Genomic DNA, 27,212 nt, shown 5'->3' with positions numbered 1-27,212 from the left:
AGACTAGATGGGCCGAATGGTTCTTATCTGCCGTCACATTCTATGTTTCTATGTTTCTATGTTAACATTGTCTGATAAATAATTAGCATATCTCTGGATTATATAATGAAACTATTGTTTTATTAAGAATCGAGCATACAGGTTTCTTAACAATATATCTATTAAACAGGGCAACTATAATAATTAGCACTCACAAAAATGTTCAGAATTGAAACCATTTGAATTTTCACTTCTTTTATTAATGTTTCATAGTGACTAAATATTAAAAAAATGATACTTTTATATACATGCACAAACATCTCAGCTTACTATCCTTCAAATGTTTCACCTATTATACCAGTGTACTTTTACTGTTATCTTCACAACTCTCTCATTTATCCATTCTCTATACTTAATTTCCTTTATCCCTTAACCTCAATGTACTACATCTCCTTCCTCTACATATCATTCCCCTCTCCTGTCATTTCACTATTGTGCTTTTCAGTTTTGACCTTCTTATTTTCTGTTGGTTTTGGGTATTCTTTCTCGACTGACCTTAAATGGAAAAATACAGTGCCCACTGTTCTCTCACTCATAAACAAATAACTGAGCATTCACCATTAAAAAACAAAAACACACACAAAACAATGAAACAAACAAAAAAATGTTTTTGTCCTAATAAATAATATGTGAAAATAAAGTATTAAATTATATTGCAGACATTTTAATTGCAATTTGTTGACTTGACAAATTTAACTTCCAGGGAGATTCCGGAGGACCCTTAGTTTGTAAGGTGAATGGTATCTGGGTCCAGGCTGGGATTGTCAGCTGGGGATATGGATGTGCTTTAGCTTACCGCCCGGGGGTGTACACACTATTACCAACCTATGTCTCATGGATCAAGACATATATACCAGACATGCCATTCACCAGCCGGTCATTGATTCCCAGTACAGGTAAGAGTTATACCACGTCTTATAATAAATCAATGCAATAATAACCAATCCCTTACACCTTCAAAGAGGAAGACACAACTCAACTAACACTTTATATTCTAAGAAGAAAGATTTAAATAAATGTTGCTTTCACAAACTCAAGTTTCATCATATGAATCAATCTTTTAATCTTCTAATATCATACCGAAAATCCATTGATTATATCCCACCGATAACGCAGACTTCTAATTGGTATGCTACATACTTATATTTAAAATAGATTCAGTGTGAAGACACACGAAAACAAAAATACAACATATTTATGAAGAGTTAGTGCTTCGTGTGGAACAGAACTGATAATGTCTAGCACTTCCTTATAAAAGAAAATTATATTACTTTACTGGCAACCCCAAACAAAGTAACAATGTTTCGATGATGTGTCTTTTTCACGCAATAGCTGGACATTATCTATTCTTTGCCAATTTGAGTTTTTGGGATGTAACCAAAGTCACACCTTTTATTTACTCATTACATCAGTGGGTGCTCTTCCGTATTTCACTATTGTAATAGTGCTTGGTGTAGAGTCATCTGAATGTAGTGTAGCAAGACTGCTTCTGCATCACTCTGTGCATGGGCAAATACTGTACGCTTCTGGGTTCTCCTTCCATCCTATGTCACCATTGATGGTTATTATATCATTGGGATGATCCCACCCCAGCCATGACTCTTTCCTCCCTGATTTCCTGCTTCCTAATATTGTGAGCACTGACTTCCTTCAGTGTGAGGCTTCCAAGTGGTCCTTTGAATATTTTTAGAATACTATTTTCATGAAGACTGCTACGCAATTTAATTTTTCACTATTCAGTAAATATATCAGGGATTGCCTTTTATACTTAAAAAAAATCTAAATCTTAACAGATTGTACAGTAGCACTGGTATAAACCTCATCCTTCGGGCAGTTATCCATACGATAACCATTCTAGTAACCCTCTATTACACTACAATTATTTGTAAACTCAGTGGAGGTTTATTGTGTTAATATTGTATTACAATCATGTCTCTATGTTCATCTTAGATTTATTTCTATAAATATATAGAATGTTTTGAAAGGACTTTTTTTATATTTACTTGTTTATATAGTGCAATTATCCAGGACCTTAAAGTTGCAGCTACATGCTATGTTCATATTTCCTGTATGTCTGAAGTCCATCTCCTTATTTGGTTTCTCGATCTCCCCCAGGGAGTTCTGAGACCTCTCCCTCCAACACAACCCAGCCACCACCAGTGGTCTCTGGTCAGATAGTGGGCGGTACCGAGGCTGTGGAAGGAGAGTGGCCCTGGCAGGTCCTAATTCTGTATAAAGGAACCATTATCTGCGGAGGGTCCCTGATCGATGAACAGTGGGTAGTGAGCGCCGCTCAATGCTTCAAATTGTGAGTATTACCCTAGTAATAGAGAGGATTCAATGTTATTAATAGTATCTGCCTCATTTCATAACATTTTCATTTTACTCTAGAACGTAAACTTACTTAATACGTGTGTAGATTTTGGGATATATTTTCATTATTTAGATACTGTTAGACTAACATTATTTCCCTCTGACATCACAAACTAAATCAGTTTAAATTCCCCAGAATCACCTTTCCCTCGCCCCCACACACACACAAATCCCCCAGATTCCCAATGCTTCTTAGACAAACTCACTGGGCAGGTTACCGAGAGTCATTGAAGTCAATGTGGACTGATCCCCAGAAGCTGATTTTCTTGATGAGGAGATGTAATTTATTGTTCCACTCTGTAGTTCCTGGTTCTATTTACCACTCAAATTATCAGTTAACAACTTATTTACTTAGGTTTTTTTACATGCAGATATTCCCATGTGTCTATTTTCTTTTCTTTATAGTTTGGAATACCTTTAATAAAGTTATTTTCAATCAATTTAATTTAATTTTTATTCTGCATCCTATTTAGCTATGCAGGTTTATTTGCTAAAGAGCTTCATTTATACTATAAGATTTGTCCGGTACATGGGTACAAGCACAATTCTCTAGGGTTGCAGATTTAGTGACTACTGTCCATAAGTTTTAATTTGAATAAAAAAATCCTTAGGTAGCAGGATCTGCTGTTATCTAAACAGGTATTGAATTTTCGGATGTAGGACCATTTTACTGCTGCTAAATGGCCAGTCCAATACAAAAATTACCCTCACAGCTCATACTGTTAGAGACAGTTCTTTTTGAAGTTTAAGGTAATTCTATGTGTACATATCATGTATAATTTTAGTGATCATCATGCCTAGAAAAGTGAGATAATCTTGCCTCCAATTGAAATTGAAAGCTTTTTAAAAGATTATTTAAACCTGGCTAAGACTAAATAACGAATGTGCAAACCCAGTGCCTGGGTCTTTGTCACATTCAGTTTGTAGTAAGACTGGGCCTAATTTTCTTGCAGTCATTTGTGCAAGTACTGTAGGGAGACAGAAAGATGAGAGCGTGTTAACAATGCGAAAAGCTTATATTCCCTGTTGTTTTACTCTGTTCCATGTATGTTGGGGTCATCTCTAATAGCTGTTGCCAATGGTTTTAACACCAGAACATATATTAGTGGGGATAATGGTCATCCTTGATGGGTGCAATTAGATATGTCAAATGGGTCTCATAGGATGCCTGCGTTAAAATATTTGGCAGAAGGTTAGCGTTATAGTGCTATAATCGCTGAAAACATTTGGTTAGAGAAATACAATGTTTGCATTACCGCCTCTACAAATTGCCTTTGTCAGTCAAATTCCTTTTCGGCAACCAAAGAAAGCAAAATTCCTTCCTTTTTCATAGAGGTCAAGCTTTTCATTATATTTAACACTTTCCTCATGTTGTGCATGCCTTGTTTCTTTTTAACAAGTCATACCTGATCATCCCCAATGATTCATGGTAATATCCCGTTCAAGAGATCCAAAAATAAATAATCGAACACTAACACGAGAGTTGAGAAGAATCCAGAGTTGGATCTAACACATGGTTACAATCCCACATAATATCACAATACATATCCTGTTGTAGAGGGTTGAGTCATAGAGTAACTGAGTAGAGTATACTGTGCAGAAAGTCTCTTTGGTTGGAAGTAGGCGAGTACACATTAACTAGCGTGTGCAGAACATTATTGACATGGCAAACTAAGATAAAACAATCTACCTTGGGGTCCTCTGTTTTAGTGATTAATGAAAAAGCAACATGTCTTTTGACTCGGATGGACACACCTCTTGCTTTGTTTACTGATGCAGTAAGAAAATGGAAGGGATATTCGGTAGATTAAGGATTGCGTGAGCATCTTTCTTCAAATGACTTTCCTGTAAACATACAATGTCCACTTGCAGCTTCTGCAGTTCTTTAAGGAAAATGAATTTGAAAATGAATGTTCATATTAACACTAGAAGGATAACACAGCGTAATGATGGCATTGCGTTAGTTTGAGAAAGAATCCTAACATTCTAATGTCATTTGTATAATGTCATTCCCCTGCAATTTCACTTCTCAATTCACTGTCATTTAGGAGTTAAATCACTTTGTTTCTGTTTATGCAGCCCTAGCCACACCTCCCCTGGCTATGATTGACAGAGCCTGCATGAAAAAAAACAACTGGTTTCACTTTCAAACAAATGTAATTTACCTTAAATAATTGTATCTCAATCTCTAAATTGAACTTTAATCACATACAGGAGGCTCTTGCAGGGTCTAGCAAGCTATTAACATAGCAGGGGATAAGAAAATCTTAATTAAACAGAACTTGCAATAAAGAGAGCCTAAATGGGGCTCTCTTTACAGGAAGTGTTTATGGAAGGCTGTGCAAGTCACATGCAGGGAGGTGTGACTAGGGTTCATAAACAAAGGGATTTAACTCCTAAATGGCAGAGGATTGAGCAGTGAGGCTGCAGGGGCATGTTCTATACACCAAAACTGCTTGATTAAGCTAAAGTTGTTCAGGTGACTATAGTGTCCCTTTAAGCTGGTGAAAGGTTTGTTATAGAACATTTATACAAGTTCTTACCAAAAAAAGAGTAATAAAGGATGAAAAGCTTATGACCATAAAATATAAAAAAAAAAAAATCAAAAGGGGATCTGCTTGAGAAAGGCATCAAGCTGATGCATTGGGGCTATGGTCTCCACTCTTGTGGTCTATGTACCTAAGGTAATACTGGTGGGTTTAAGAATTATACTTAATTTTTTTTATTTGCACATACATCTATATTGTATATTTAAATATATCATTGCTTAATATGGAGTTATTACATTTATGCTATGCACTTTAACAGTGCTAAACTATTGCAAATGTTTGTACCAATAAATATTATTGCATAATTACATTATTGTGCTATAGTTTGATGTTTACTATAATTAAAGGACCACTATAGGCACCCAGATCCCTTCAGCTCAACAAAGTGGACTGGGTGCCAGGTCCCCCTAGTTTTAACCCTGCAGCTGAAAACATTCAGAGAAACTGCTATGTTTACATTGAGGTTTAATCCAGCCTTTAGTGGCTGTCTCACTGACAGTCGCTAGAGGCGCTTCCGTGATGCTCAATGCGAAATTCGCATTGAACTCGTGCTGGACGTCCATTGAGTAATGCTTTCCTATGGGTGGCTTGAATGCGCCCGTGGCTCTGGCCGCGAATGCGCATTCGGAGCTGACGTCAGCAGGGGGAGGAGATGTCACCAGCACCAAGGGAGCCCGGCGCTGGATTAAGGTAAGTGTTCTTGCTAAGAAACCTGGAAGCTTCATTGTGACTCCAGAGAGGTGGCTCAATATGTTTAAAAGATAAATGAAAAAGGCATTGTCCAATATATAACACTTTTTGTTTTGTGTTTCAGTCCTAGCTCCCCGGAGTATTATAATATTTCCTTGGGAATATATCAGATTGGGGGGTCAAACCCTCATGGAATGTTGGTTCAGGTGGAGAAGATCATAAATCACCCAGACTATAACACAACCAGGAGCAGAGGGGACATAGCTTTGGTAAAGCTGAGAAATCCTCTTACATTTACTGACTACATCAAATCAATTAGCCTACCGGCTGCATCTGTCACCTTTACATCTGGCTTGGAATGTTGGGTAACTGGCTGGGGAACTAGATCCTATAGCGGTGAGTTCTTTATGCTGCAAAGTTATGAAATGGGATTTGTGGAGCTTCAAGCTGTCTTAAACATTTGTTCATAAGCAACTGTATTGGCTAAATAACCATGAGAGTGGAGTCTAAGTGGTTGTCTTGATTATAATGTCTGGTCCTGCTGGAACTGCTAACAGCTCTCCCTCCCCGCACCTTGATTCCTCTCCTGAAACTAAACCTCCAAGCCCTGAGTAAATACTATTCTAGCAACCTAGTTTTCTACCCTTACCTTTTGTGTCACTACACCCCACTACCTCTAGCATGTAAGCTCACTGAGCAGGGCCCTGAATCCCTATGTTCCTGTGCATCCATCTTGTCTGGTTTCAACTACATGTCAGTCCATCCATTGTACAGCGCTGTGTAATCTGTTGGTGCTTTATAAATAATAATAATAATGCCCATTTTTCTTTTTATAGTCCACTGGTGGTTTACAGCATGATTATATATACGCTGTAAATTTTATTTAAATTTACTACCCGTACTATCAGTACTATACACACCTCACCAGGAGGTATGTAGGTATGTATGGTAATGTGTTGCTGGTATTTTTTGTTTTGTTGCAACTGGGTAAATGATAATACGGTCCTACAATCAAACAATTGTTCTATTTGAGCAATGGATGCCATCAGTCGTGGAGCTGATTAGCGCTTTGTAAAAATGAAGTTTCTCTGTTTCTATGTTCCATAGTTAGGGGGGTGCAAGGTCTCAGGACAAGGATGGAGAGAAGAACACAGTTAGGTAAATGTATTTACTGGTAGGAGGTTCAAACAATGGAAAAAGAGAGGGGTGGGTCAATCAAACATTTACCCAACTGCAAATACGTTACAATCAATCTGCACAGAACCCACGTGTGTATCCCTGATATTGAGGTACAGTATTTTCCAATAGATTGTACTAATGGCTCTAGGACTAAAATATACAAACAACAGATGGGAGAGAGTAGACAAATGATTATTTTAGACAGTCAAATTCCTTTTCAAACTCTAAATACCCCATGTTTTCTTAAGCAGCAAGTGGCAAATAATATTTAATAGACTTGTACGCAACTATAAAATTTGGTTCAGTCAAATAAAATAGTCAGAAATAAAAAAAATGTTTGGTGTTTCAGTTGGGACTAATTTTGACCATGCAGTTATCCCGTTAAAATAATTCAAATGGACCACACAGGCCCAATATAAGTATTATGGAAATTATACATAATATAAATATTTTCTTGTGAATTGCTTTCGAGTGAGATGAAATAACCAGTAGATGTAAAAAAAAGGAAGAGCCATAAAATAAGCTACATGTATACATCTATTAAATATATAATATAGACATTTTATCATTTTTAAACTGCTCCTCATTTTTCCCCATTTATTGGTCAATTCTCATTTAATCTGTGAATAAAATCAATATTTAGGGTCCGTCCCCTAGCCAACAGTCATCTTCTTTTCAGTCTAAAATGTATTTTGTTTGGCTGTACATATGGAACTCTAATTATAAATCAAATGAAACTGTGTTTACGTTGTCTGTTTCATGTGATTTGTGATTGTTCATATTGCTATTCAGTTATGGAATTCAGGCGACCCTCCTATTGCCCAAGGTTGGGACGAATTGCAACAAGTTTATAATGTACAATTCTGATATTTAAGAGCATCATTTTTATTATCTATTCCTTGTCTACGCTGTATGATGTCTCAACTTAGTAACTTATGTGATCAATCTTGTCTTTAGAACAATATATTTGACAATATTGTATTATATATTTCTGCCACATCTACAGTACATGAGAATATTTTTTTATACTAACTTTTCAGACGCTGTGTGAAATATTGCAAGATAAAGGACACTGTGCTGTCTAAAAATGTTATTTCTCAAATATTTTTTTATAAATGCTGAATATAAACAAAATGTGTAAATTAGAAATTAAAAAAAAAATGTTTAAGTTTACAAAGCAATCTGTGTACGTAATTGCCATGTTATGATATATTTATACGCTATCTATGCCTCACTTGTTTCAAATACATGGTGTGCATTTTTTTAAATCAAAAAGTACTTGATAGTAAAGGCGTTAAATCCTTATGTTATAGAGTTAGTTATAAATAATTATTCATTTAATTTCAGTCCAACACGTCTTTCAGAAATCTATATCTTGTGAAGTCCTGGGATTTGTCTAAAATGTTAAACATACATTAATGCGTCCTATGATCTTATAGAAAGTCTCCCATCTAACAATACCCTCCAAGAAACGATGACCCCACTGATAGACTACACGCAATGTGACCAGATGTACCACATTGGATCCTCAGTTAGTAGTAATGTCACCATCGTCCAGGAGGAGAAGATATGCTCTGGATATAAAGAAGGAGGAAAGGATTCGTGTCAGGTTGGTCGGCTACCTTGCAAATTCATCAATTATCTTCTGGATCACTCTGCATTAATCAGATCACTATTGATTGATTATTGATTAGTCACTATCTGGCACTGTGTGCTCTATATATATATCTATATATCATTTTCCTGTGTTTGGATCATTATTTTATTTGCAAATGATTTGGATATTCCCAGCATTTACTGATATTTATTTCTCCAGATATTTCTGGAGCTTTATCTGTGAAAGATTTAACTCTTTTGAAAAAAGGCCTATAATCTCTTGCTGACATTATATCGCACATTCACAAGTATCAATCCAAATGATATAATATTCTGTCAGATTCCAGCTTCTGCTAAGCTTTTTTCCTTTTTAGCATTGTCTGATTAATTAGCTTATCTCTGATAGCGAATATTATGAAATTAATGTTTTATTGTGATTCGAATATACAGGTTCATGCATTAAATCTCAGGATATCTATTGAGCAGAGTAATTGTAATAATTAGCACTCACAGAAATTAAACTAAACCTTGTAATGCTCTGTCTGATACAATCCTTGAAGTTGAATTGATTGGTTAGCAATGCAAGTTCGAAGAGTGTACACATACATGTACATATAAACACATGTTTTACACATACACTTACACACATGTATACTTATATAGCAACACACACAGACACTTATACACACACGCACATATAAACATGTACGCATATCACACATACTTATATACAAACCAACGCATATAACCATATACACATACACATGCACATATAAACATACAAAATATACATACACACTCATATAGATATAAAAATACACACATGCACATACACATATACATATACATACATACACATGCACATATAAACATGCACATATACAAACATACACATGCACATATACAAACATGCACATATGTTGATAATATATGTGTGATTGTAACAGGTTTTATATCATAGTTGTGCTGATAATAATTATCTGTTTTCTGTTGGCTGATAAATGGATATTTCTCTTCCAGGGAGACTCCGGGGGTCCCTTAGTGTGTAAGGTGAATGGTACTTGGATTCAGGCTGGGATTGTAAGCTGGGAGGAAGGATGTGCTGTACCTAACCGCCCTGAGGTGTATACCCTCATTCCAGCCTACGAGACATGGATCAAACAGAACATTCCAGAGCTTGCATTCACCAATATCCCAAAAATTGCAATCTCAAGCCCACAAAGTGAAGACACCAAAAACCCCAATTTTGCACTAAATAAGGGAATGAGCTCTGCCTGCCTACCTTGGCAAATCCTACTCATCTTTATTTTAATTCTGAGTCAGTTCTAGGATAATCGTCCAAATGTACGATCCATTATATTAGTTCATATTATACACGTTGGGGATTGCAATGCCCAGGATTTTGTATAAATAAAAGAAGGTCTGTCATATGTCAATACATTGAAAATTAATTTCTTGAATCTATGATAAAACAAAACAAGTACGTTTTACTAAGGTTGTCTAGGTGAGGATCACTCATAGGGATTTATGAAATACTCCTCATCTGAAAAGTTTAAAATAACATAAAACATTTAATCAAAATCGGTGCTGAGTAACTAGAATGCTAAATGGGGTAAAAAATAAAAGTTAATTAATTACTGATACCTCAAATTTAAAAAAAATATATATCTACATTTATTAGTTTTCATTCACAAATATTAATTTTGTATAAATAGTGGATAATTAAAATATTTGAAACATTATATGGCATGTCTTATTTTGCAATATTTCAGACACCGTATAACAAAATTAGATTTGTGAGAATTGTCAATTATCATGAATCTGGGTATATCTAAAGAATGGTATCTGTAGGGTGAGGGCTCTATATTCTATATCTTTGTAATTCCTCACAAAAGGTTATTTTGTTTGTCTTTAAATTATGTAAAATCACCTGAAGGTAATCCCATTCTATTGTACTGAATATCTGTATTCCACTGTTAATCTGTGTTTTAAAGTAATTTGACTTGATCACATTTTACTTTATACCAAGAGAAGACATTTTTAAAATTCACGATAATATAAAACACATGGCCTTAATATTTTCATATACGTAATGTTACCAAATACATATCGACTCTCTCAACTTTCATGGGGATGATCTTATCTGAAATTCAAAATGTCTGCTTCACCATGTGACCTTTGTCCTACATATTGTACCTCCAAAACTAACATAGTTTACATAATCACAAATCCAATATATTAGAAGCATTGCAACAAAGCTCAAATGTAAGGTTATGCAATTAAAAAAATGTTGCTGGCTCACGGAAATTAAATTGGTTTTTGTAATCAAATCACTCTGAAAAACTTAAATGAAAAATGTTCAAAGTGTAACAAATATCCTCTCATTTCCTTCAATGGTTTCAGGGAAGAAAATGGTTAAATAATTGTGGCCAAGCAGACGTGGTGCTGATCCACGTGACAAATCCAGTTTCTTAGGTTTGGTCATATAGCAAGTATCCCATCTGTGACATAAACAGTTAGATTAGAGATTAGAGAATATTATAAATATTAGATAAAGTCAGGTAAACTAAAGTTACCATCAATCCATGGAACTTCGTGTTGCATATTGGAACATATCATAATATCTACCGCACTGTCACAGGGGTAGAAGCTTAATCCTGCAGTTGTTTTTTTATATCAGTTTGCAGTTATCTGAACAATATTTTAGGTTGTATACTAACTTTGGTGCTTGGTCACCCAGTGCAAAAATGAACCAGACCTGATACACCAAAACAACTTTAGCTTAATGAAGCAGTTTTAGTTCATAGATAATGCCTCTGAAGTCTCATTGTTATCTCCTGATTGGTCAATAGAATCCTAGACCGTGCAGGAGCATCCTGTGTGTAATTAAAGTTCAAATTACAGAGCATGGGATAAACACTTCTAAAATAAATAAATGTCTGATTGAAAATTAAACAATTTTTTTTATATGCAGGATGTGAGTCACAGCCAGGGGAGGTATGCCTAGGACTGCTTAAACAGAAACCACATGGAATTTAACTCTTACATTTCAGAGAATTGTGCACCAAGAGTGCAGGGGCAGGATCTATACACCACAACTGCTTAATACGTTAAAGTTGTTTTGATGCCTATAGTTTCCTTTTGACTACAGCTGTTTCAGTACCAGATTGTAACAAGAGATGGCAGTGCCAATACTGAAACTCTTTAGAAAAACTCCTTTAGCCAGTTTCTAGATATAATAATAATGATAGGTGCCAAAGGCAACAAATGATGTGATTTCCGATCAGGAGAAAATGGGACATATAGTATTATGCCAGTTAATTATTGATAAGAGCTAAATCAACAGTGTCATCCACTGATAATCCATCACTCGTCTTTTTAAACTATTTCTTATTTTATTTTCCTTATTTTCTATTCTTACATAGGTTCAAGTTGTAGTGCTGAAATAAATGGGTTTATATGATTTATTAATGTGTTTCACGGATTCTTAAAGAGAACGAATGTATAAAACAGAGACAGTTTATATTTTTATTGACCCACAAGCCATCCACAGTAAATTCTGTGGGTAGTCCAATAGGAGGTAGAGGTTTAAGATCTCAGTGTGGAACAATGTCCATAGAGTAGATACACATTTGGTACCACAAGGTACTGAAATGAAGGACAAATAACCAAGAATTAAAAATAAATACATTGATAAAAACACAGCATATTGATTTAGGGTTTATGGTATAATCCTGCTGTTTGACATTTGTTTGGGTCATGTCAGGCACCGGCTGCTTATCCCTCTTCTCAGATATTGATAATGTGTAACTTCCTCTTCTGCATTGACAAATTCCATCCATCTCGGAATGTAATTAAGTAGCTGTGAGCACCAACTGATGACCTCAGACAATGAATTCAGTTGTCAGGAAGACAGCCACTAGAGGCTAGTTTAACTCTTTAATCAACACAGAAAGATTGGAATTGGGAGCACACCCAGGATGCAAAAGAAATGGAGAGACAGAGAGAGAGAGACAGAGACAGAGAGAGAAAGAGAACGAGTTATACGTTCACCCTTGCAGATAAGCACAGCCCACGGTAACCAGGTAAGAAGCTACTTGGCCTGTGAATCTGTGCATGGGGGCGGTGCAGGAATATAGCTCCAACTCGCAGTACAGGCAAGGACAAGCAGAAGAGTAATCATGGAAAGTCAAAAACAGGGGAAGCCAGGGGACAGAGTAAAGAAAGAAAAAGCCAAGGTCGTAAGCCGGAATCAGTCTGGAAAACACTGGATCAAGAAACACAAAAACAGGAACCAAACAGCACAACCAGAGTCAATGAACTGACACAGCCCTCAGCGAGGTGGACCGGGATTGATAGGAGCAGCCACAGGAAAAGTCCAGCCCCCAGTGCTGGAGACAAGGTAAGGATAAACTTCAGACTGAAATAAGAATTGAAGTGTGGCTCAGAGGTAAAACAGCAGGACCAGGACACAGAAGGATCCAGATTCATATCCCCTGTTTGGCACTTCTGGGGCGACCACGTCTGGATGTCACAGTGAGAACCGTGACACTCGGTCCCACACTCACTTTTCAAGAATTGATGTCCAGGTGCAACTCCTTGCCCTGAAGAAGGGCATTCAGTGGTCTTATAAATGACACTTTATTTCAAGCTTGGTAATATCAACGTCAACGTTTCAGTTCATATACACACTTGTTTTTTTAGGATAACCATACCGGTCCCATAACCACCATTAAATAACCACGTGTACTGCGAAACATGTGATTACTTATCATCTGCTGTCATTACGTGGTAAATTTGGATAGCTATACTGAGATGTAAGATTTATACCTCAGACCTTGGACACCACCTAGTGGTTAAAAAGACTAATTCTATATCTTCCATTAATATATATACAATACGATGGTTTTGCACTCCAGCTCTCCTCCAAATACAGTCTCCAAAAAGAAAGCCAGCACTCAAGAACTTCAATGTGAAAAAATAGGCATTTAATCCACTTGGATTAAATGTCTATTTTTTCACATTGAAGTCCTTGAGTGCTGGCTTTCTTTTTGGAGACTATATATATGTATATATATATATATATATATATATATATATATATATATATATATATTATTTTTTATGCAAGTGCAGTTTTATTCACTTTTTCTTCTTTTACTCGTTTAAGGGATGCCCAGTGTTTTACATATTCCTGCCTCATAGTTCTATTCCAACTATTCAGAGTTGTATCATACAAATATATACATACATATATAGTTAATACATTGATAAACACGAATACACACACCAGTCAAGCCATAATACTTGCTTTTCCCACAGACATCTCACTTTAACAGTGCTCTCACTACTGCAAGGGATTCTGGGTAGGTGTATGCAAATGAGCTCAGCAAAGAACCACATTTATATATTTTTTTTTATTGATATGACTAGATGCCTGTTATAATGCAGCATTTCCTTTAAGCTGGTTTCCTCTTGGATCCTACATATATGTACATTGTTATGACAGCCCTAATCACTTACCTTTCCCATAGATCTACACAGTCCTCCTTCATTGCCTTCACTTGACCCTCTACTGTTCATGTTCTCTAAGAACCACCACGTCAGCATGAAATAGTTACCTAGTGTCCCGTAATAACATTTTAATGTCAGCTTGAGGACATTTTGGCTTAAAAAAAGCCAATAAACAAAATAGATCCTAAAGGAACAACAAGGACATTAGTATTTGTAGAGAGCTGTAAGAGCTATTAGAATGAAAGCATGTGTTAATAAAATTATTAATTAACTAATTAGTTCAGCGAGGATGTTATTTCTAAAATAACCTGAATCAACACACTGTATAATGAGCGAATGGTACGAATTATTTTCCTTAATTAAATTTAATCGACTATAAATGGTAGGTAGTGATGCTAAGCCTCTATTTGATCTGTCACTGTTTACAGAATAGAAAAGGCACCAGAGATACATGGTGTCTATGGCATCCCTTTACGTAGATGTACGTAGAGAAAGAAATGGTACATACCATAACGCTCTGACACGCTGGTGGTGCCAGTCTACTTATACAACGTCTGTTCTGATGTCCTGAGCCTTTAACAGTCATGACTAATCCTTAGCTCTTGCTCCATCTACGGGTAATCCTTGTGTGTACATGTAAAATGCATTTGGAATGTGGATAATTAAAATGTAAAACTTTTACTGTTGTGTAACCCACAAACATTATAGTGCACCTGTTAGTAAACGCCATGCATGTAAATAAATCAAAAGCAAAATATAAGAGACAAAACATTATCCCAGGGAGCCTCAAATGATTTGTACTTCACTTGTACCATTACATCAGCAGCCAATACAACTAGCAAACAAGGTCCATCCCATAATCTTCCAATAAACCTTGATGTGACCATTGTAAGATGAGAACTTATAATTGGACTGATCTAGCACTTTCTGTTTTAGCATTGTCTAGTTCAGGGATATTTAACCTTCGGCACTCCAGATTTTTTGGACTACACCTTCCATGATGATTTTCCAGCATTATGGCTGTGAGAGCACTGTTGGAGATGTAGTCCACAACATCTGGAATGCCGAAGGTTGCCTACCCCTGGTCCCTCTAGTTCATCCACCTATAGTCACTTCCTCACATTCACCTTTCTTTAGTTACCTCCAAACATCATCATGGCCCAAACAGTAGCTCCCTGATAGTCACCCTCACACATCCCCAGTCACCCTCTTAGTTTAGCTCAGCTTCTCATAGAGGTTGTGTCTGTTGCCCAGGGTACCCCAGGTAAGTTGTGGAACCCTTGGCAAATGGTCTGACTTATTACATTGTGGGACGCTATGGTATTTCATACCTTGTTGTACATATAGAAAGAATTGTTACTTGGATTTACAGTTTATAGATTTGGAATCCAGACCACATTCCTATTGGGAATTAAAGAAAATACAGTCATTGGAAAAATTAACTAAAACAGATGAAATCATAATTTATATGAATAAACATATCCATGTATAACCTGAGAAAAAGTAGAATAAAAAGGAATACAAGATATACGATGTACACTAGCAATGAGAATTGTACCAGGAATAACATATTTTGAGATAAACACATTTTTAAAATATTTTCACATTATTATCATCCAAAAATAGATGAAAATCCTAGTGACATCCAATACACGCCTCCCCGCTCTGTCAGTCCCTGCATTGGCTTCCAGTTAGATGTAGGGCTCAATTTAAAATTCTGGTGCTTGCTTACAAGTCTCTAGATAATGCTGCTCTAACCTACTTATCCTCCCTAATACACAAGTATGTCCCATCGAGGCCCCTACGCTCTGCCAAAGACCTACATCTATCCTCTGTTCATACTCCCACTTCTAATGCTCATCTCCGAGACTTCTCCAGAGCTGCACCTCTTCTGTGGAACTCCCTTCCCTTCTCCGTTAGACTTTCCAGTCTCCATTCATTCAAAAAATCATTGAAAACTGACTTCTTTAAGAAAGCATATCAATTAAACTGTTAGTGGGTTTTTATTCCCATGACTCCTCTCCTGCAACTGTCAAAAAGGACCTACTAATACCTCAGTGAATACTTTTTTAACAACCTACTTTGTACCCCTTCTTTTACCCTTTGTGTCACTATACCCCACTCCCTCTAGAATGTAAGCTCATGGAGCAGGCCCTCAATCCCTCTGTTACTGTGTCACTATACCCCACTCCCTCTAGAATGTAATCTCATTGAGCAGGGCCCTCCACCCCTCTGTTCCTGTACGTCCAGTTGTCTGGTTAAAATTACATGTCTGTTAGTCCACCCATTGTACAGCACGACTGAATCTGATGGCGCTGTATAAATAATAAAAAATAATAATACATTTACCTGTACGTTTATGTGCGTAGATGCTGGGAGTTAAAAAAAAATATATACAAAGGAAAGGTTTATTCTTGTGTGTGGATAGGGGCTGTTGTAGTGCGTGTGTAGAGAGTGCTGAATGAAGTGTGTGTGTGGAGAGTGCTGAATATAGTGGGTGCGTGGAGAGTGCTGAATATAGTGGGTATGTGGAGAGTGCTGAATGCAGTGCGTGCGTGGAGAGTGCTGAATATAGTGGGTATGTGGAGAGTGCTGAATATAGTGGGTGCGTGGAGAGTGCAGAATATAGTGGGTATGTGGAGAGTGCTGAATGCAGTGCGTGCGTGGAGAGTGCTGAATATAGTGGGTGCGTGGAGAGTGCTGAATATAGTGGGTATGTGGAGAGTGCTGAATGCAGTGCATGCGTGGAGAGTGCTGAATGTAGTGGGTGTGTGGAGAGTGCTGAATGTAGTGGGTGTGTGGAGAGTGCTGAATGTAGTGTGTGTGGAGAGTGCTGAATGTAGTGGGTGCTAATTTGTGTGCAGGGATTATTTTCAGTGTTTGTCTAAATTGGCTGTTTGTAATTTGTTTGACTGTGTGTGTAGGGGGTTGTTTGTAAAGTGTGTATAGAGGGATTGTGTATAGTTTGTATATGTCATGCAAATCAATTTATAAAGTTTTTATAAATGTGTTTTCCTGGATTTGTTTTTTGTTTTGTTATTCTGTCTCTCACTGTTAAAATACACCTACCATTAAAGTTATAGACTGATCATTTCTTTGTCAGTGGGCAAACATTAAAAATCAGCAGGGGATCAAATACGTTTTCCCCTCACTGTATTTCCTTGATGATCTGGTAATGTAAGTACCGTATATACTCGAGTATAAGCCGAGTTTTTCAGCACATTTTTTCTGCTGAAAAACCCCAACTCGGCTTATACTCGAGTCAATAGTCTGTATTATGGCAATTTTCATTGCCATAATACAGACTGGGGGCTGCAGAGATGTTACTTACCTCTCCTGCAGCTCCTGTCAGCTCTCTCCTCCTCCGCGCCGTCCGTTCAGCACCTCGGTCAGCTCCCAGTGTAAATCTTACAGTGTGAGCTGACAGAGGGAGCTGACCGGACGGCGCGGAGGAGGAGAGAGCTGACAGGAGCTGCAGGAGAGGTGAGTAACATCTCTGCAGCCCCCACAGCCCCCCCACTGAACTACCAACCCCACTGGACCACCAGGGAAGGAGCCCCCCTCCCTGGCCAGCTAGCAAGCAGGGAGGGGGGACGAAACAAAAATAAATGAATAATAAAATAATAATAAAAAAAAATAATAACATTACAAATAATAAATAATAATAAAAAAATATGAAAATAATGAAAAAAAATAATAAGTAAATAAAAAAAATAATGAAAAAAAAAATAATAAAATTGCCCCCCCCAAGGCTCTGCAACACACACACACACACACACACTGCACTCATACACACTGCACTCATACACTCATACACACACTGCACTCATACACACACACACTGCATTCTTACACACTGCACTCATACACACACACACACACACACACACACTGCATTCATACACACTGCATTCATACACACTGCACTCATACACACACACTACACTCATACACACACACTGCATTCATACACACACACTGCATTCATACACACACACTGCATTCATACACACTGCATTCATACACACTGCATTCATACACACTGCACTCATACACACACACACACACTGCATTCATACACACACTGCATTCATACACACACTGCACTCATACACACTGCACTCATACACACACACACACACACTGCATTCATACACACACTGCATTCATACACACACTGCATTCATACACACTGCACTCATACACACTGCACTCATACACACTGCATTCATACACACTGCATTCATACACACTGCATTCATACACACTGCACTCATACACACACACACACTGCATTCATACACACACTGCACTCATACACACACACTGCACTCATACACACGCTGCACTCATATACACACTGCACTCATACACACACTGCATTCATACACACACACTGCATTCATACACACACACTGCACTCATACACACTGCATTCATAAACACTGCACTCATACACACACACACACACACACACACTGCATTCATACACACACACTGCACTCATACACACGCTGCACTCATATACACACACTGCACTCATACACACACTGCATTCATACACACACACTGCATTCATACACACACACTGCACTCATACACACTGCATTCATACACACTGCACTCATACACACACACACACACACTGCATTCATACACACACACTGCACTCATACACACACTGCACTCATAAACACACTGCATTCATACACACACACTGCATCCCCTGTGTGCGGCTCCCTGGAGACCATTAGTTATATTGTTGTTGTTAGGGTGCTGTGTGTGGGGAGTTGCCTTGGCAGGTCTTGGGACTGATGCTATTTGCAGAGGTTCCCTGATCAATGAGCAGTGGGTGTTAAAGGGACACTATAGTCACCAGAACAACTACAGCATATTGAATTTGTTCTGGTGAGTAGAATCATTACCTTCAGGCTTTTTGCTGTAAGCACTGTCTTTTCAGAGAAAATGCAGTGTTTACATTACAACCTAGTGATAACTTCACTGGCCACTCCTCAGATGGCTGTTAGAGATCCTTCCTGGGTCATGGCTGCCCAAACATTCAGTATCTCCTCTCCCTCTGCATGCAGACACTGAACTTTCCTCATAGAGATTCATTGATTCAATGCATCTCTATGAGGAGATGCTGATTGGCCAGGGCTGTGTTTGAATCATGCTGGCTCTGCCCCTCATCTGCCTCTTTGTCAGTCTCAGCCAATCCTATAGGGAAGCATTGTGATTGGATCAGGCTACCACTTCTGATGATGTCAGCAGACTGTTTGTTTTTCTGAGTCTAACAGCATGCAGAGTTATAGCTTCAGACTTGAATACAGTAAGATTTTTACTATATTTATTGAGACATGAGGGGTCCAGGGGGGCTAGATGGTGGTGTTAACACTATAGGGTCAGGAATACATGTTTGTGTTCCTGACCCTATAGTGATCCTTTTAGCTCCCCTCATTGCTTTGATTAGTGAGTATTATCTTTTGGTCAGTGAGCGGATTCCACATTAGCTTTTTTAAGATAAATTACCCACATTTAAAATATTCTTAGTTGGAGTTAAAGAATAAAAAAGTTTGAAAATAAATCTGAGAGATGCAGATAATGGACATCTAATTGTCTTCAATGGGATTTAAAAAAAGGATAAAATTGTACCCTGCATGTGGGTTAAATGACAGATTATTTACATGAAATTAATTCATAGCATTCTATGTGTTTGTTTTATTATAAGAGCTAGATTTATCTAACCAATGACATCAGTGGAGAAAAAATTATAATAATATTGTTTGCATTATGATTTACTCTTCACGGTTTGTTCTCTATAGTGATACCGTTTCCCCCAAAAATATATCTGTCCATAAAAATTGTGTGAGTGCATGTTTCTCAATTTTAAGGGTGATTCTAGAGGCCCATTAGTATGCAAATTATGAAACTCTTGGTTTTTGACTGGCATTGTCAGCTGAGGACAAGGCTGTGTCGAGCTAGGCCATCCAGGTGTCTACACCAGGGTGTCCAGATTTTATTCTTGACTACACAAGAAGATCTCACTGTCACCGTTAAGTAGGTGAACCTAACAATCACAGACCCTAATCTGCTGAAGAGATAGATACCAGGTATTGCCGTGCCTTAGAATGGCCAGATTTAATGTAAAGCCGAGGTCAAGTGTAGGAGAAAACCGAATAAATGAGAAACAAGCCAAGGTCAGAAACACAGAAAGTGGAAAGACTAAAAATAAGCCAAAGTGGGTAACAAGACATCCAAAATACAATAAAGCGCACTTTTAGGTAATAAAAAAAAACACAACAACTTGCGTCAGACAGCCCCCCTCCAGCACTGCCCATGGGGATGCGAGCTGAAGGCTTGAGAGGAAAAAAAGCATGGAACCCACGCACCAGTCGAAGAACATGAAATTCAACAGCAGGAATCCAAGAGCGTTCCTCAGGACCATACCCCTTCCAATGGACAAAATATTGCAACAAACCATGGGAATATCTAGGATCAAGAATGGACTACACCACATACTCCAGCTGACCATCAACAGTAACAAGATAAGGGTCAGGAACCCGTCTAGTAAACCGGTTACAAATCACAGGTTTAAGATGGGACGCAAGGAAAGTGTTAGGAATCTGCAAAGAAGGGGGCAGCTCAAGTGTATATGCCACAGGTAATGCATTTAAGGACGCTGCAGGGGTCAATAAACCTAGGAGCAAATTTCATAGAAGGGACATAGAGACACATATTGTGGGTAGACAACGAAAGCACCAGAGCTCAAATAACCTGCTCTTCAGTGGGTCCCCGCTCAGATCTTGAGCCATAACAAAAAGATTTTGTCTCATCTTGTGCCATTACAAAAAGAACCAGGCCATTTGCATATCAGACGGATCCCACCCAAAAGAGCAGAACAGTTACAAAATGCATGCTAGTTCTCTCTGCACGAGAGAAACAGCAAAGCCAAACTATTGTTTCAACCTATTATATAATTCTAAATATACACTTTTATGATGGTCCAAGGTTCCTTTCTTTTGTTACTATTGTAAAAAATATGTGCTAGGTTTTTATAATGTCAATATAGTGTAAATAGTTCCAATTTGAAGTCTGAGAGTTTGTGATTTGTCAGATGGGGGGGTTATTCCGCAGCTGTTTCTACAATCTCCTATTTGTTTTAAGGTGCCCCTGACTTGGCAATGCCTGCTACAAACACTTGGAATTAACCTTGTTTATAAATTTTTTTATAACTTTAAATTGAAGATTTATTTTTAAGCCTTAGAAAAGAGAGCACCTGTGTGGGGTATTTAGTGTGCATCTGTTATTTGAGGTGTATGCCAAATATTGCCAAGTATGCATTACCATTAAATTAATTAATGGTAGATGATGTATAGCAATAGCTTGGACCCAATAATGTCAAAACCAGAAAAGGTGGGCATTGTGGGTGCCATGGACTTGCCTTGATCATTCCACTAATTTTCTTTAAAGTCACTGTTAATAGTCTGCCTGGCCAAAAAGAAAGTTGCCACCAAAAAAAAGGTCACACTCTAATATTTCTTTGGACCACCTTTACCTTTGATTACGGCACGCATTCGCTGTGGCATTTTTTTGATAAGCTTCTGCAATGTCACAAGATTTATTTCCTTCCAGCATTAATTTTTCACCAAGATCTTGTATTGATGATGGGAGAGTCAGACCACTGCACAAAGCCTTCTCCAGCACATTTCAAAGATTCTCAATGGGGTTAAGGTCTGGACTCTGTGGTTGCCAATCCATATGTGAAAATGATGTCACATGCGCCCTGAACCACTCTTTCACAATTTAAGCCAGTTGAAGCCTTTTTTATTCAATTAGTCTCACTGATTAGTGGTTTTCTTAAGGCTACACAGCTGTTCAGTCCCAATCCCTTGAGTTCCCTTCGCATTGTGTGTTTAGAAATGCTCTTACTTTCACTATTAATCCTTCCCCTGAGTTATACTGTTTTTTTTCTTTTTTTCGCCAATCACGATCAATCAGGCATTTTTTCCGACCACATTTCTTCCTCGAAAACGATGGTTCTCCACTATCCTTCCAGTTTTTAATAATGTGTTGGACAGTTCTTAACCCAATTTTAGTAGTCTCTGCAATCTCCTTAGATGTTTTTTCTGCTTGATGCATGCCAATGATTTGAGTCTTCTCAATTAGACTAACATCTGTTCCACGACCATGGGATGTGTCTTTCGAGATGGTTGTTTAAGAAATGAGAAGCTACTCATTGCATCAGTTGGGGTTAAATAACTTGTTGCCAGCTGGAAGATAATTGCCCGTGCAGTAACTATCCAACTATACCTATTTGCTTTAGTTAACTCCAGGTGGCAACTTTTTTTTTGGCCAGGCAGTGTAGGTTTGTCAGACAGATCCATGACTAAGTGTTGTTGCAAGGATGGAACATCAGAGGTAAATTGCTGCTGTAATGTTTAAGGATTTTTCTGTTGAATCTTTTTGATGGATCTTCAATGGATGATAACTTGTAATTAGTGATGTCCCGAACGGTTCGCTGGTGAATAGTTCCTGGCGAACATAGCGTGTTCGCGTTCGCCACGGATGGCAAACATATGCGATGTTCGGTCCGCCCTCTATTCGTCATCATTGAGTAAACTTTGACCCTGTACCTCACAGTCAGCAGACACATTCCAGCCAATCAGCAGCAGACCCTCCCTCCCAGACCCTCCCACCTCCTAGACAGCAAACAATTTAGATTAAGCTGAATTTTTTTTTGTATTATTTTTTTGTGTGTGTTTGTGTTTATTATACATTATCATCCATAGCCAGTAACCTGTGTTTATTATACATTATCCCCCATAGCCAGTAACCTGTGTTTATTATACATTATCCCCCATAGTCAGTAACCTGTGTTTATTATACATTATCCTCCCATAGCCAGTAACCTGTGTTTATTATACATTATCCCCCCATAGCAGTAACCTGTGCTTATTATACATTATCTCCCCCATAACCAGTAACCTGTGTTTATTATACATTATCCTCCCATAGCCAGTAACCTGTGTTTATTATACATTATCCCTACCATAGCCAGTAACCTGTGTTTATTATACATTATCCCCCCCATAGCCATTAACCTGTGTTTATTATACATTATCCACCATAGTCATTTATCGTTTGACCCAGGGCCGGCGCGTCCATAAGGCGGCACAGGCGGCCGCCTTAGGGCGTACGGGCTCTGGGGGCGCAATATTTCAGTGGCCGGCAGGAGGGAAGCTCTCCCTCCTGCCGGCCACCATCTGGCCCCCTGCGCGGCAGTGCTGTGAGGTGATAAGGCGTGGCGAGGGAGCTCTAATCTCACCGCTCTGCTCCCTCGCGCGCTGTCTGCTGATGCCGCGGGAGCCGGAATATGACGTCATATTCCGGCTCCCGCGGTATCAGCAGACAGCCCGTGAGGGAGCAGAGCGGTGAGATTAGAGCTCCCTTGCCGCGCCTGATCACAGCACTGCCGCACGCCGCCCAGCAGCCCCACTGGATCACAGGGAATGATCCATCATCCACACCAGCTGTCCAGGTAGGGAGGCTGGGTGGAAATTTTCTATTTATTAAAATAATTAGTGAATGTATGTCATGTGTCTGTGTGTGAGCGTCTGTGTCTGTGAGTGACAGTGTGTGTGTCTGTGAGTGACAGCGTTTGTCTGTGAGTGACAGCGTGTGTGTCTGTGAGTGACAGCATGTGTGTCTGTGAGTGACAGCGTGTCTGTGTGTGAGTGTCTGTCTGTGAGTGACAGCGTGTGTCTGTGAGTGACAGCGTGTGTGTCTGTGAGTGACAGCGTGTGTCTGTGTGTGAGTGTCTGTCTGTGAGTGACAGAGTGTGTGTCTGTGAGTGACAGCGTGTGTGTGTGAGTGACAGCATGTGTGTCTGTGAGTGACAGCGTGTGTCTGTGTGTGACAGCGTGTGTGTCTGTGAGTGACAGCGTGTGTGTCTGTGAGTGACAGCGTGTCTGTGTGTGAGTGTCTGTCTGTGAGTGACAGCGTGTGTGTCTGTGAGTGACAGCGTGTGTCTGTGAGTGACAGCGTGTGTGTCTGCGAGTGACAGCGTGTGTGTCTGCGAGTGACAGCTTGTGTCTGTGTCTGAGTGTCTGTCTGTGAGTGACAGTGTGTGTGTCTGTGAGTGACAGAGTGTGTGTCTGTGAGTGACAGCGTGTGTCAGTGAGTGACAGCGTGTGTGTCTGTGAGTGACAGCGTGTGTCTGTGTGTGACAGCGTGTGTGTCTGTGAGTGACAGCGTGTGTCTGTGTGTGAGTGTCTGTCTGTGAGTGACAGTGTGTGTGTCTGTGAGTGACAGAGTGTGTGTCTGTGAGTGACAGCGTAGGTCTGTGAGTGACATCGTGTGTGTCTGTGAGTGACAACGTCTGTCTGTGAGTGACTGAGTGTGTGTGTGTGAGTGAGTGCATCTGTGTGTGTCTGTGAATGATTGTATGAGTGTGTGTGCATGTGAGTGTATGAGTGTGTCTGTCAGTGTATGATGACTGTGTGTCTGTCAAATCAGTGAGAGTATGTTTGTCATTGAGTCTGTGTGTGACTATCAGTGTGTCTGTCAATGAGTGTCAATCAGTGTGGGTCTGTCAGTGTCAATGAATGAGTGTGTGTCAGATCAATGAGTCTGTGTCTGTCAGTGATGTCTGTGTGTTTGTCATTGAGTGTGTGACTGTCAGTGTGTACAGAGTGTAGCGGAGCTGAGCGCGGTACAGGAGCTTCTGTTTCCTGTACCTGGCCAGACTGAGAGCACTCCCTGTGAGTCTGGCCAGGTACAGGAAACTGAAGCTCCCTTAGGGGTTCTGCTCCGCTCGGCAATGCAACAATAGAGGTAGGAGGCACACCAGGAAGGGGAGTGTGACCACTAAAGGGGTGTGGGGTGCACCAAGGGACAGGGAGGAAATGGGAGAACTTTCACTATTAATCCTTCCCCTGAGTTATACTGTTGTTTTGTTTTTTTTCGCCAATCACGATCAATCAGGCATTTTTTCCGACCACATTTCTTCCTCGAAAACGATGGTTCTCCACTATCCTTCCAGTTTTTAATAATGACACCAAGAGACAGGGAAAAGAGGGGGGAAGGGAGAAGAACACTAAGGGACAGGGAAGGGACCACTAATGGTCGGGGAGGGGAGAGGGGCTGGTTAAGAGGCACATAGGTGAAGATTTTTTTGTTGTTGGGGGGGGGGGGGGGGGGGGCGGAAAAATGCATCTTCACCTATGTACCTAAAAATCCAAGCACCGGCCCTGGTTGGACCTAAGCAGCATGATGTCTTAGGCCGGCCCAGAGAGTGAGTCAGTGAATAATATAATATATATGTTCAGAAACATATTAGTAATATATGTAAATCGGGTTCATGCAAAGAGGGTGAAAAGGTATTAAAGAAAAACACACTTATTGCATCAAATTTACAAAGCCAAACTTTTAAAAGCTTTCCTCATTTCTTTCTCGGGATGAGGAATATATCGGTTGTAGACTGAGGATTTCCATCTGCCCAATCTTTTAATAATATGCACTGGAGTGTCAGTGTTGAAGGAGACCGAAGTTGCCCCTATTCTAAATGAAAGACCCGAGACATGGATACAACCCAATCTTAGGAGTAGTGTTCTGATGTAGAAGATGAATTTAGCCGTAGTCAGAGGGATTCAGTGAGAGTAGTGGTGAAATGTGTGTGGCATGACTGAGTGTGGGTAAGTAAGAGTCAAGTATTTTAACTGGGCACTAGTTCTAGGTGGGATAAAGTGGTATAGCAGATGGATGAGTAGTTTGGTTTGTTTTAGAGGTTTGTAGAGAAAGTATATAGTGATTGTGACGAGAGCAATCTCGCCACATTGCATTGGAGAAGCCTGGTTGCCCGCCTGCTGCCTTTGGACTATGGACCAGACTTTAAAAGACTTTATTTTCCCTGCAAAAAGGCTTATTCGTGCCTTTCTGCCGGGGTGTTCCATAGATTTTTATCTACCGAACAAACTGCCGAAGGAGCGACCACCTGGGAGCGGAGTGTGCCGCCAATTTACCTCCCTGAAGCTGCGGTTAACCGCAGCTTAATTGACGAATACAGGGTGGTCTTTGTTCGTTTACCGAACACGTGGCAGCGGCAATTTTAAAAGTCCCGAGCGGCCAGCGGTGTTCAGCGCTTACACCATGGATCTAAAAACGGACACTTATTTGCACGAACACCGCTGAACCGTCCGCCGCCTGGTTCTTATTCGTACAGATCTAACGAATACATGTTCATCCGGTACTTGTATTATGTAAATGTGTTAACCCAGATAGCTATGCCATGGAGCCTATTTGTGTAATTAAAGACTTTGGCTCCATGGCAATTGAACTGTGTGAATAGGATCTGAGCGCTATTCGGTAGTTTTTTTTTTTAATTCTTTATTTTTGCAGTGCATGTATAATTGACAAAAACAGTTGTCTGCATCAAATATCGGTATCATACAATATTTTGTAACTACGGTTCTTGTGGTTTTAGGTAGTTTGTCCGCACCTTTTTATGCATGGTGTTATCCGAGAGTAGTCTATCAAGGTCAGTTGGGGTGTAGCTTACGTGAGTTGTATAGTCGTACGGGTGAGTAGTGATCCGAGGGACCTGGCTTGTAGTGCTGGTAGGCGGGCTGTAAAGTTGCAGGATATATGGGGTAGTTCCGCACAGTAATGCATGTGTAGGGTCTGTCAGGCGTTCATAGTGAGATAGGGGTGCTCTGTCATGAGTGTGTGTCTGGCTTCTCGTATCTATTCTTTGGTATTGTGGTGTTGTGTCTCATGGCCCCTTTCCCTGCTGAGTGATGTGCCCCTTACCTTGGGGGTGTCGGGGGGGAGCGCACAAAACTATTCGGTAGTTTTGTGCAGTCAGATCCCAGCTATCTGGAGATGTGTGACATGTCTGTGTTTTATGTATAAAATATGACTTTGTGTATTTTAAAGTGTGTTTATGTTTTTGTGCTCACCATGTGCATAATGGAGATTTTCCTTTGTCCTGGGGGATAATTGAATTACTTCTCAATTATCTCCAGGGCAGAGGAGAGGAAGCCCGGATGCATTGTGGATAAGTATTGTGACTGTATGTCCTAAATTGATACCTGTCTGTCTTTTGTTACAGTCTCCCATTTGGTCCCCTAGGGCAGTGTCCACCAAGTGGGAGACCTGCATAAATACTCGGCGGGTAGCCCATAATAAACCAGACCACTGCTTGACCCCTCAACACGGAGCCTTGCCTCGTCTTTGGGGGGGATTCACTGTATGCTGATAGAGACTGATTGCCAG

General features: G+C 39.4%; 1 protein-coding gene across 1 annotated transcript in view; it reads left to right on the top strand.

The window, feature by feature from the left end:
• LOC134572067 (uncharacterized) overlaps positions 1-27,212 on the top strand; it is a 333,780-nt gene that overhangs the window by 136,687 nt on the left and 169,881 nt on the right. The window contains exons 21-23 of the mRNA XM_063430868.1: positions 743-935; positions 2,155-2,347; positions 5,776-6,047. Coding sequence (XP_063286938.1) covers positions 743-935; positions 2,155-2,347; positions 5,776-6,047 — 658 coding nt within the window. The remainder of the gene's footprint in view (positions 1-742; positions 936-2,154; positions 2,348-5,775; positions 6,048-27,212) is intronic.

The sequence above is a fragment of the Pelobates fuscus genome, chromosome 8 (genome assembly GCF_036172605.1).
Source record: "Pelobates fuscus isolate aPelFus1 chromosome 8, aPelFus1.pri, whole genome shotgun sequence".
Lineage (NCBI taxonomy): Eukaryota > Metazoa > Chordata > Amphibia > Anura > Pelobatidae > Pelobates > Pelobates fuscus.
This window is presented reverse-complemented; position numbering and strand designations above follow the sequence as displayed.